The sequence below is a fragment of the Apodemus sylvaticus genome, chromosome 14, assembly GCF_947179515.1.
Source record: "Apodemus sylvaticus chromosome 14, mApoSyl1.1, whole genome shotgun sequence".
Taxonomy (NCBI): domain Eukaryota; kingdom Metazoa; phylum Chordata; class Mammalia; order Rodentia; family Muridae; genus Apodemus; species Apodemus sylvaticus.
In genome coordinates, this window is record NC_067485.1 from 84,640,595 (window position 1) to 84,653,098 (window position 12,504).

Sequence of the window (12,504 nt, forward strand, 5' to 3'; positions counted from 1 at the left end):
GAGCAGACACAGTTGTGTTGTTGTAAAGTCTACATGAGACAAAATTCTAGCTTTATAATCAGCCTGTTTTGGTGAAATGCAATCAGAATGGTTTCTGAACTTACTTCTGTGGTGGGAACGAATTGAGATACAATGTTGGGTTTTCACAGGAGTGAGACTGTTGCCACGTTCTGTGAATGGTTAGTTCCTGAGCCACTATTGGATTCTTGTGCACCAGAGTGCCAAGAGCGAGGCCTGCCCCCAATGGATGCCATTCTCCTCGTCCTGACTGTACCATAGAATTGCACTCTAAACAGAGGGACCCGTTGACACATCCCTTGATGGCGAGCCTAAAGGGCTAAGAGGAGCTTTGTCTTAAACACAATAAAGTGCTCCAGTGATCTCTCCCCCACCTCCAGCTAGCTTCTAGATTATTCTGGGTCTGTCTTAGGGAAGTAAGGGCTAGTTTAATGTGTATCTTCTCCGTGGCTCTTCTATAATGTCTTAGTATTCCTGACACCCCTCCGTTCATGGGACTTCCTTTACAGTCTAGCAGTGAGCTCAGCAGGTGAATTGCAGTATTAAATACAGTGTGTGTTGTGGGGCTTCCTGAGTCAGATGTAAACTGCTCCAGAGAGAGTGCTCTGTCAGTGGGTTATGTAGAGTGTAGACTCTCAGAGGAACTATCTAATGAACTGTTAGGTGTGCTGAGCACAGCAGCACTGCTCTCTGCTGCCTGTGAAGCCCGTGACTGCCACAGATCGGCTCCCCTTGTGATGTAATGCTTCACTACTGGCTCTTTTGGGTTTCCCAGGGATCCAAACTCCATAGAAACACTGCAGTCTTTCGGGAAGGCTGTAGACTGGGCTAAATCTGGAAAGTTCACACAGCAGGACATTGATGAGGCCAAGCTTTCTGTTTTCTCTGCTGTGGATTCTCCCGTTGCTCCATCGGATAAAGGTATCTTGGGTTCTGGGAACCTGGGTGCATGGTTTCCCCAGACAGAATTCCATACAGTGTTCTGAGTCACCTGTCTCTGTGCCCACATGAATGAAACATGGTAGCCACTGTGTTGTTTCGGTTTCTCCCATCTCTGTGTCTTACATAACATGATATTTTTAAAGTTCTTTTTAAGCAAAAATTCCGACCTTGGTTGAATCCATGTAAAAAGCCAGGCACTGTGGTAGGTGCTTTTTTATCCCAGCCCTGGGAAGTTGAGAACAGGCTCAGCAGTCAGCCAGATGACCCTACTTGTGAGCTCTAGGCCAGTGAGGGAGACCTCATCACAACAAACAAGGTGGGTGGGGCTAGATAGATGGCTCATAAATTAAGAGAGGCTATTGCTCTTGCAAATCTGAGTTTGGATCTCAGCACCTGAATCTGACAGCTAACACCCACTTGTAACTCTAGCCCCAAGGGAATCTGAGAGCTAGTTTGAGTAAAGGAAGACATTCTGACACAAGTCTGGCCTCATCATTAGTCAATGTTGCTTTAGTTTGTGGTATTGAAACCTTCATATGTGACCTATACTGAGTCTTCATCCATACTCTGAAAAAGGGAGCTGTGATGGGTCAGGTCCCATTTTGCAGAGGTGGACATCAAGCTTGATCTTCCTTGACCATCAGGCCTTTTGGTTGAAGAGCATACCCTAAAGTGACCCGTGTCCCCATTCTCCTTTGAGTGAAGAGGCTCCTGTGCAGTCTGTCTCCCCAGCCATACCTGTGGTTTAACTTTTAGGAATGGACCACTTCTTGTATGGCCTCTCCGACGAGATGAAACAGGCATACCGGGAACAGCTCTTTGCTGTCAACCATGACAAACTGACCTCTGTGAGTCATAAGTGAGTATCTGTGACCTGCCCTGGCTTCCTGTGTTGGCTCGGGGAAGGCTAACTCAGGAAGGTGAAGGCTTCCTGTTGACCACTAAATGCTTCAGATAGAAAACAGTCCAATGTGTCATCTCCTTTGCAGATACCTTGGCATCGGGAAGAGCACACATGGCCTGGCTATCCTCGGACCAGAGAACTCAAAAATTGCCAAAGACCCCTCATGGATCATAAGATAGTGTCACATATGTTGAATATGTGTAAGAAATCAGAAGCTCTTAACAGCTGAGCCTCTGAGCTAAATTTAATGTAGTTGATCACAAGAGTTAGTTTCTTTGTGCCGAAAATCATAGTTATTTATAAAAAAAAATCCAAAGGTGTTTACTGACTGGCAAAAACTCTTAAGGAAATATTGTGATCATGAAGAAATTCATTAATCATGAATTAAATGACAACAGTAAACAAATTAAACTTCTGAAGTATTACTAAGCCTAGAACACTTATTTTAATATAAAAGCCAACTCCAACCTACCTGGGCTTTAGTCATTATTTCAAACAATAATTTACTACATTAAAATTAATGTTTAGACCCTCATTTAGGAAAAATAACTTAGCAGCTAAAAAGCACTTACTGCTCTTGCAAGAAACCAGGTTTGGGTCATTAGCTTCCAAATAGCAGCTCGCAACCATCTCTAATCCCAGTTTCCAGGGATCTGATGTCCTCTTCAGGATTCTATAGGCACTTCATACATTTGGTGCACAGACATGCATGTAGGCAAAACATTCATACGCATAAAGACAAAGAACAAATAGGTCATTTAGAGTAAATACAAGAAGTGTAGCGCTCTGTGTGGTTGTGTGTGGTTTTGTGTGTGTGTGTGTGTGTATGTGGGGGTCACACCACAGGCCTGAAGGAGAGGGTAAATGCCCAGCTAGCACCCATGAGGTCCTGTTACGTCAGTTACCTCAAGCCTTTGCCCGTCTACTGAGACAGGAAGAAAACTCAGTGTCTGCTTCTTTTATTTATCCTCAAACTCAACTGACTCAGTCATCCCTTTTCTCTGTAAACATTCCCTCGTGACTGCTGCATGGCTATCTAGAGGATGCCTTTAAGCAGAAGTGAGAACATACAGACTAGTGGTAAGAGGCAGGGATGCTTTGCCCTGCAGACAACTCATCAGTCTGGGGCGCAGTGGGGTGGAGTGGATGGGCTTTTGCCAGTGACCTGATCATTAACCCTAAATAGTGAGTTAAAATCTTCCAGAGGAAGGTTGAGCAGAGTCTGAGGGAAAGACCGTCCAGAGACTACCCCACCCAGGGATCCATCCTATATGCAGGTACAAAACCCAGACACTATTGTGGATGCCCACAAGTGCTGGCTGACTGGAGCCGGATATAGCTATCACCTTGGAGGCTCTCCTAGTACATGACAAATACAGAGGGGGAAACTCTCAGGCAGCCATTGAACTGAGCACAGGGTTCCCAATGGGGGAGCTAGAGAAAGGACCCAAGGAGCTGAGGGGGTTTGCAGTGCCACAGGAGGAACAACAGTATGAGTCATCCAGTACTCCCAGAGCGCCCAGGGACAAAACCAGAGTACACATGGAGTAGTAGTTACCCATGGCTCCAGACACATCAGCAGCAGAGGATCCTTGTTAGACACCAAAGGGAGGAGAGGCCCTTGGTCCTGGAAAGACTTGATGCTGTCGTGTAGAGGAATACCAGGACAGGAAAGTGGGAGAGGGTTGATTGGGGAAGGAGAGATGGCTTATGGGATTTTCGGGGGAGGGGGAACCAGAAAAGGGGGCAACATTTGAAGTGTAAATAAAATATACCTAATTTAAAAAAAAAAATCTTCCAGAGGGTGAAGACCCAGCATCTTGGCTGCTTTTGAAGAAGAGGCCGATACCAAATTGTCCTTCTAAACCTTAGTGGCTTTTCTGGTGTACAACTAAGGCTGAAATTGAGAATCATTAATTCATAGTTGTCCTTTTAAAATTCTGTATGTGATCTGATTGGAAAAGATCATAAGCCTAGCTTGGAGTAGTAAGGTGAAGTAGTAGGCAGGGTCCCTGTCTCCATCTGTCCCTGGAGTATCTGTGGAGAGCCTACTGATCTCTGTCCACAAAACTGCTGAGGAATCCTTTGATGGCATAGAAAAAAATCATCTTGAGGTTTCAGACTCCTACATAAAATAATAAACTGAGTACCATGGAAGTTGTAACCAAATGTTTAATCTCACAAGACACACACATGGTAAAGCACAAGACAGTTCCCCACACAGTAGAAAACTGACACTCAGTCAGTCGCATGAGGCTGGGTTTCATGTCTTAGGGTCTGCTGCATCAGTGGTCATGGCAAGGGGTCCTCTCTGATTATTACCGCTGACAGTACTCGGTCAACAATTCTTGCTTGCATAAAGTGCTGATAAATAACTGTTACAAAAAAAGGATGGTCCCTGGAGAACGTTACAGGCTTCCCTAGGTAGGTGTGCAGGTCAGGCGATGGCATCCTCGGTCAGATGGCTGACAGTTCTCCATGGTGGTGCTGCAAGGACTCCAGCTTGCCTGCATCCGACATGTCATAGCTCGCCTTGTACTTAGCCAAGATCTTCATGATGGGCCGTAGTTTCAGCCACCACTGCTTCTTGGGGATACGGTGCCTGTCGGGAAAACAAGTCAGCTGTCAAATGCTATGTCTGCGGAAGACGATTTCCGACTGCTGCAAACTGCCGGTGTGTGTGTGTGTGTGTGTGTGTGTGTGTGTGTGTATCCCTGCAGATTAAACCTAGAGCCCAATACTAGCCCAAACTACGAAAGTGCTCTACTCCAGGCTAATCCGGACTCACAATGTTGTCCAGTCTGACCTTGAATTTAAGACTCATCTAAATGAGGCTGTGATTGCAGGTCTCTTCCACATGTCCTGCTTCACAGAGCAATTTCCATAGGTCAGATGAAACCATTACTTATGTTTTTTTTTTTTTAAATTCTGTCCAAGTTCATGTTCTCCCCCCTCCCTCCCTCTCTCTCCCTCTCTCTCCCTCTCTCTCTCTCTCCCTCTCTCTCCCTCTCCCTCTCCCTCTCCCTCTCTCTCTCTCTCTCTCTCTCTCTCTCTCTCTCTCTCTCTCTCTCTCTCTCTCTCTCTCTCGTCTGTGTGTGTGTGTGTGTTGTATGTATTTAACTAGCTTCTGAAAGGCTCATATGGTTACCTAAGACAGTTCAATAGTGAGTTCCTTACCGTACTCTGGATAGTACTGGTATCTGTCCTCAAAGCTCCTATTTCTCATTCCCCCTTGTGATGAAACTCAGATAAGATAACATGGCGTTGACTTACTCAAAGTCAGTTTCTTTCTTAAGCTCTGTCACTGGTTGAAACAGGATATCTCTCTTGCAAATTCCCAGGACACAAATGGAATCATCACTAACAAATTTTTTCCCTGCAAAAGTTAAAAAAAAAAAAAATCTAAGAGCACTCAGCATATTGAATAAGGGGATAAAAGCATGTAGGAGGGCCAGGGCAGTAAAGGGAGGCAAACCATCAGATAATAAATCCATGTATTAAGGAAAGAGCTGCAGCTCCTCAGAGTCCTGAAGTGTCCCACCTCTGTGCAAAGCCCACTCAGAATGTGGATTATGCCTGAGAAACCACTGGCCCATCTATTGTGGGGACTTTTAACGGTGACCAGGGTCCCTCCCAGATTGCCAGTACAGCCTTTTATGGGCTGTGTCTCAGGCACCCTCAAGGTTCCTTCAGGATGTGATACAAAGAGGCCTGGATTCTGCTGGAGTCTACCTTACATCACACACTTAAAGAAGGGCTGGTTACCTGCCACCCCCACACAGTACACCTACAGTATAATGGCCACCAGTGGGGGCGAACAGTGCTCGTCAAGTGTTTCACTAAATGGTGCAATAAGAAAATGTGACTTAAGTCACAGAAAGATTTCACTTTAGTAATTAAAGCTCAAGGACAAACTGGGAAATGAAATCTAGGCAGAAGAAAAGAATACAACAGCATCAAGTGATGTCAACAAATTATCAAGAGGAAAAAAAGCCAAGAGTTGGGACTCTGAAAATAGGAAAGGTCAGTTGGAACTATTGATATCTGTTCTGTAGGATGCCACTTTTGTAATCCTCATGGTGGACATCAAATAGGTCGATCCTGAGGAAATGACAGCATTGGCTCAGTCATACTCAGCCAGTATGACTGAGAAGGAGGCTCGACATCGGGAGAGGGCATCAAAAGCCTGGCCCAGACAGCCAATGTAAGAGGCAATGCAGTTTAGAAACGCAGGCCTCAAGAGGAAAGAGTATAAAAAGCTTCATGGAAACCTTTTGAAAATGTAAATGAATTTAAATAATTCTAGAAAACATAACTTATAGAAGTGATCGAAGGGGGGAAGCATGTAGTTTCATTGAGCATGAATGGGTTTGTTTTAACAGTCACATCTTTCCACAAAGGAAACTGGAGGTTTTGACAGGCGGTGGTTGCACAGGAAGGGTCTAGTACACATCCTGAAAGCTAAACTCGTATCTTAAACAGACTGAAGGAAGTCCCCAGCTTCAATTCCAAGCTTGAACCTGCTGTCTGACAAAGGCGATGCCAGTAGGGAAACAGCTGGCAGATAGCTTCCAGCACCGAAACTGATGGCCTGCCCCCAAAGATCTGCAACCTGTGAGAGGTCTGGGTGTCAGTCATGGGCCAGGTGGACATAAAGGAACACAGCGTGTCTAAAGAGTGACCATAAGGCAGCGCCTCTGCTGAGCCTACATCCGTGGTAGCTATGGCGTGGGGGAGACCTATGTTGAGTCAGCAAACTCAGAAACACATGAGGGTTAGTTGGTCATCATGCACCTCATCAAGGTGTGAACAAGACATCACACAAGTAGAGAAGTTCGCCATGGCCTTCCCTTCATACAACCTAGAAAACCGACCTAAACTGCACGTCTGAGGATGTGTTCATTTGCTCGTGATATTCTACAAGAAATCAAGGGAATGGCTGTCATCAAATCCTAAGGTTACCTCTGGAGGCGAGAAGAAACTGAAGATGAACAATATGGAGGGTCTGAAGAAGGAGACTAGGACACAGCCCCCTCCCCCAGTCAGTGGTGCATAGCCCCTGCTCCTGTGTAACTTGGCTACGAATCAAACCAATGAACAATTGTTAGCCTAAGTGTAAGGACTTTGGACGTGTTTCATGACACCACAGAAATAAATAAAAGCTCTGTTTTATAGTCTTGCTAATGGCAAGCAGTGTGTGCCAGGCAGTCTCCTAGCTACCAAACAACTTGTCACCCATCGCTAGCAGTAGAAATAAAATAGTTTTAGTCATTCTGTTTAATTATAACCTCTGGACACCATAAATAGTGTCCAGTATACAGAGGCAAGGACAAAGTATAGCATGACAGACATCTTAATGGCAAGTTTTGAGAAGGAGCAACACCATAGCTGTTACAACAAGGTTCTCAGTGAGGCACCAAGGCACATTTCCCAGTCCCCGATGCCCTTTACCTGTGCCCTGGGACCCCTTCAGTTTGGCTGTGATCCAGTCCATAGCTTTGGCAGAAATTTTGGTTCCAAAGTTTCTATCAAATGGAGAAGGTGCTCCCCCCTGTGGTTGGCAAGTTATATGAAATGTAAGTCACAGCAATTTCTCCCGATTTTTTTAAAAAAAGAAACCAATGAAAAATACCAAAACTTAATAACATGCATGTGGTGTTCAAGCCTGCAAACCAGCAAGCAAACCTGGTTTAGTTTTGCGTATCTAGGACAGGAGGGAAACAGGTCTGAAAATCCTGGAGCCTGACCTCAGCCTGCTACATAACCTTGTGGTATTCTCAACTAAACAAGTAAGCTGTCGTCTGTGTTGCTGCCTCTGTGTGTGTCTCTCTGTGTGGTACAGGCATGTGACTGTCACTGTGCTCTCCTGTGCAGAGGGCCGAGAACCACATCAGGTGTCTGCCGCTATGGCTTTCCGACTACTGGCTTCAGACAGGGTCTCTCACAACTAGAAGCTCCCTGCTCAGCTCAGGCTGCCTGTCCAGCTAGTTCTCCGGATCTGTCTCACACCCCAAGAATGGTGTTACAGGCACAGGCAGCCATGCCTGGCTTACTACGTGGGTGCTGGAGATTCAAATCCTGGTCTTCATTCTTGCAGAGCCAGGGCTGTTTACACACTGAGCCGGCTTCCCAGCCCATCTCTCAGACCAGGGATGAATCACAACTCTTTTTACTGATAAAAATCTGTGGGTTCACAAAAATGAGAATATGCATATTCGTACTTACTAACCCACCTCATGACTGCCCTCTACCACCCGTCTGTGGATCCAAAGCGACCAGCTGCCCCCGTGCCTTTCCTGCCACAGCTGGCTCTATCCCCTTAAACTGTGGGCCAACCTAAATCCTTCCTCTGTTATACTGCTTTTTGTCAGGTTGTCTGGTCACTGGCAAGAAACAGGGATGTCACAGACTACACTGAATCCTAAAGGTTCCATACGACTGGAAATTTTGCATACCTACAATAAGTTCAGAATGAATCTGTGCTCATGGCCCACAGAATGGCCCCGTTCTGAGGGGGACCCCTGGGGCTCGGAGATGACGGAAGACTTTGACCTACCTGCTGCATGTGACCCAGCACGTTCTTCCTGCAGTCAAACACGCCCTTGCCCTCCTCTGAGTAGAGCTGGTAGATGAAGTCAGTGGTGTAGTTCACACTGCAGTTTTCGTTTCTGAAACGGATGTGGAGAGTCAGGTTTCCGTGGGGCTGTGGAGAAGGGTTGAGGGCTCTCTGGAGAACCGCTCCAGCCAGCCAGCCTGCCTTGGGGCTCAAGGTAGTCAGTCATTTGCCACATCAGCCTCCTTTATCTCTGCCCCTACCCTGGCTGTGGACATTTCCGTCTCCTCAAAAAGGCCAGGGGGCTCAAGGAAATGAGGTGCAAGTGTCTTGAAAATAATTCCAAGCCAGTCAGTGATGGCACAGGCCTTTAATCCCAGCACTCGGGAGGCAGAGGCAGGCAGATTTCTGAGTGTGAGGCAGCCTGGTCTACAGAGTGAGTTCCAGGACAGCCAGGGCTACACAGAGAAACCCTGTCTCAAACCCCCCCCCCTCCAAAAAAAAAGGCTATAGAGCAAAAATAAAAAGTAAAAGGTATTTTGTTTAAATGAAGACCTGATTTTTTTTTTTTTAAACAACTCAGGTTTCTAAAGAAACCTGTGCTTCTTTAGCATTCACAGAACCAGTAGCAAAGGAAAGATCCTACTAGGGTTCAAATCACACAGCAACTTCTATCCAAGACCCTACACCTAAACTGGAAGACCAGAAACCCTTTCTGTTACCTGAGAACAAGGCCCCTCTGGATGCTGCTCTTCATTTTCTCTGTCAAGTGCATGACGTTGGCCTGGAAAAGATTGTTTAATCAGACAGTACACTCATTTGGCACCTACAATGACACCGTGTATGCTAGAATGCAGCACCGTGTGTAAGCACGTGCAGTCAGCTGTGTGTAAATGTTCTGGCGGTGTGTGTCGCAGTGCACAGGGGTGCAGGGGATGAGAAACGTGACGGAATTAGTAAATCAGACAAGTACGGAATGAGTAAGGGGTATGGCTATGCTACTGGGTATACTTGGTAAATGAATACTGCCCCACCTCCAACCAGGTTTTCCTTTTTAAAATACTTACTCTATACATTTGCCTAATCCACACAGTTTTATTTAATGTTCAAGACCGTGATGGTGAGTGTGCACTGTCAACGTGGTACATCCCTAAACACCTAAGAGAGTCTCTGTGCTGTCTAGATTAAGCTGGGCCTATGGGTGTGTTCATGGGGGTTAATTGTGGTGGGGAGAGGCACTCATTGTGGACGCATCATTCTCTAGGAAGGGGATTCTGAACTATAAGCAGGTGGTACTCAGCTGAGCACAAACACACATGCATGTCTTCTTCTTGTGCTCCTGACTACACATGAGAGCAGCTTCAAGTCCCAGCTTTGCTGATGTCTACACAGACCATGACCTGGAACTATTGGTGAAATCAGCCCCTTCTCCCTTAAGTTGCTTTGGCCTGGGTATTTTGTCATAACAACAGGAAACCAAAGCAGGGCAATGTCAACATTTCAGAAGGCCGAAGGGATGTTGTTCAAAACACTGAGTCCCACTACACAAGTCTTTTCAAGTGACTTAAGCCGAATACTGCAAAAGCAGTTCATGTTTCTCAAAATAGTGAATCATTTACAAATACATACACATACATAGACAGTATGTGATGTATGTGTGTGTGTGTGTGTGTGAGAGAGAGAGAGAGAGAGAGAGAGAGAGAGAGAGAGAGAGTGTGTGTGTTAAGCACCTTGAGAGCACTTTGCTGGTCTTGCAGAAGACCCAGCTTCTGTTCTCAGCGCCCATATGATGGTTTACAACCATCCTTATTTCCAGATCAAGAGGATCTGCCACCCTCTTCTGGCTACTGAGGGTGTGCACATACACACATACACACAAAATACTCACATGTACAAAATAAAAATAAATTTGCACACACACACACACACAAGAAGGGCCCTTAACTCTACCTAGTCATGGTCACCTATCCAAAGAATTCTAAGACTCAAGTACAAGCATCTGGATTTGAAGATGACAACTCTAAAAGGAACAGCTTGCAGTGTTTTGCAACACCATCTCTCCAGCCTTCAGAAAACCTAATGGGGAGTTAGTAAGTCAAGCATGCATGACATGCAGTCATTGACGTACCTGCAAATCTCGGATATCAAATGGCTCTTCAAAGATGTAGGCGGCATCAGCTCCCGCTGCAAGTCCCCCCATGTTGGCCAGGTAGCCACAGTATCCGCCCATGGTCTCAATGATGAACACCCGGCGCTTGGTCCCACTGGCTGACTGTTTGATGCGGTCACACGTCTGGTTGCGGACACAGAGATCCGTCATTTGAATCCAGGACCTTGGCTAGTGCCACACGTGCACCAGCCCAGGGCCTGCCCCCCCTCCCCCAAAACTGCAGCATGTCCCGCCACCAACCCCGAGCATGCGCGTGCAGAAGCAAGCAAGCACTGGCTATAGAGAGGCACAGTGGCAAAACTGCTCAGGTGCAGCCTGCTAGAATCTCTGTGATCACCCTCGGTGGGGCCCTGGCTAGGCCGTTACCCTGGAGACCAGGCACTCAAGACAGCTCACTTCCTGGACTGCTTGACTATGTCTTTGCTGAAAGTATGGGATTTTTTGTTTTTGCAAGTCAATATTTAGCTGATGTGAATTTATATTTCTATGGGAATGTTGATGATCTAACTCCCTATTTTCTCTCTTTACTTTTCTGATGTGAAAAGCTCTTTGTATGTTGGACGTTTTGTTTATCTTGGGTAGATCCTTGGGTCTTTCATATAGAGCAGCTTTGTTCAAAAAGAACAGCTTCTCGGACAAAGGCACCCAGAAACTTCTTCCAGGTACCCTCATATTGAAACTCACCACCAACACTTCTCCAAAAGGACCCAGGTTTAGGACTACACCCACTGCCTCACACCTGTGGCAGCAGAGCAAGTGCCAATTTCCTCAGAAATCAGTGGAAGCCTTCTACCTCCTTCTCTGCATGTGTTCCAAGGAAACTGAGATTCATCAACACAGCCCAAACCTGATGGTGTCCTCTGCTTCTTCGAACCCCCTCAGCACTGCTCGGAAGCCTGCTATGGGATGCACAGCACTGCCAATCCCCAGCTCCATGTCCAGCTCCCAGCTCCAGGCGACATGCTAGCTCAGAGATATGCTGCTCTCTTGACCCTCCCTGGGCTTTCACACGGTAGGTTTCAGGCACAGTGAAGAAGTAAATATAGAAGACCCTAAAGGTATTCCATTCGTACTCCCTGCAACTCCTCTTCTACATCGTGAGGTGGGATTATTCTGGATCATCTCAGAGAGTCTTGGTTGTCATCGTACCATTGTAAAGGAGCAAAAGAAGCCAGTGTACGGAAACTACTCTAAGCTACTTCACAAAGGGGTGAGAGACTTTGTGCCAGCTGAGATGATGCAACAGAGGTTGGGGTTCATGGCCTGCCAGGGCCACAGGTCTCGAAAGCAGAAGATACAGGAACAGCCTCTCCTCTAGAGACTTCAGTTCCCTGACTTCTGCACGTCACAGCTGTGAGCAAATGGCTATTAGGCTAATACCAAGTATACAGCCATTTATTACAATTTTAAGAAACTCACTCGGGCTCTTTCCTGCTCTCTTATCTGCAACCTGTGACCCAGTTAGAAAGTCATTTCCTCAGGAAGACACCATGTGACCTCTCGGAGCAACAGTCCCTCTGGTAAGGGCCTCGTGACTGTGTCCTCCCTTCACCCTAGTACATCTTCCTGTAAAGTGTGCTTATTAGATTTGGATATTTCCTCTCTAGATTGAAGTCCTTGGAGGACAGGAGCCCTGGACGGGGCTAATGGGGGACGGGCACTACAGTTCCTGCCCCAGCCAGCTGTGCCTCCAACACAGAAGATGCTTAACACTGAAGAGAAAAGTGCCCACCCACAGTCAGGAGGGAGGAGGAGAGTGATAACATGAGGGTGAAGGGGCCCTGGGACTGCAACAGTCACAGATCTTTAGGGGACACTGAAGAGGGTCTGCACTGAAGTCGGAGGAGCCATTTGGAAATTAGCACATGATCGCTTCGAGTTGTACTTAACTGATCGTCACACTTATGAACAAACATG

General features: G+C 46.5%; 2 protein-coding genes across 4 annotated transcripts in view; one reads left to right on the plus strand and one right to left on the minus strand.

The window, feature by feature from the left end:
- Pitrm1 (pitrilysin metallopeptidase 1) overlaps positions 1–2,293 on the plus strand; it is a 35,435-nt gene extending 33,142 nt beyond the window's left edge. For both annotated transcript variants that reach the window (XM_052157019.1, XM_052157020.1), the window contains exons 25-27: positions 794–939; positions 1,717–1,819; positions 1,950–2,293. In XM_052157019.1, coding sequence (XP_052012979.1) covers positions 794–939; positions 1,717–1,819; positions 1,950–2,043 — 343 coding nt within the window. In that variant the 3' untranslated portion in view covers positions 2,044–2,293. The remainder of the gene's footprint in view (positions 1–793; positions 940–1,716; positions 1,820–1,949) is intronic.
- Positions 2,294–4,018: 1,725 nt separating this feature from the next.
- Positions 4,019–12,504, minus strand: part of Pfkp (phosphofructokinase, platelet) — a 65,038-nt gene continuing 56,552 nt past the window's right edge. For both annotated transcript variants that reach the window (XM_052156672.1, XM_052156671.1), the window contains 6 exons: positions 10,546–10,710; positions 9,140–9,201; positions 8,421–8,532; positions 7,316–7,415; positions 5,138–5,240; positions 4,019–4,466 (listed from right to left, as the gene is read on the minus strand). In XM_052156672.1, the coding sequence (XP_052012632.1) occupies positions 4,322–4,466; positions 5,138–5,240; positions 7,316–7,415; positions 8,421–8,532; positions 9,140–9,201; positions 10,546–10,710 (687 nt within the window). In that variant the 3' untranslated portion in view covers positions 4,019–4,321. The remainder of the gene's footprint in view (positions 4,467–5,137; positions 5,241–7,315; positions 7,416–8,420; positions 8,533–9,139; positions 9,202–10,545; positions 10,711–12,504) is intronic.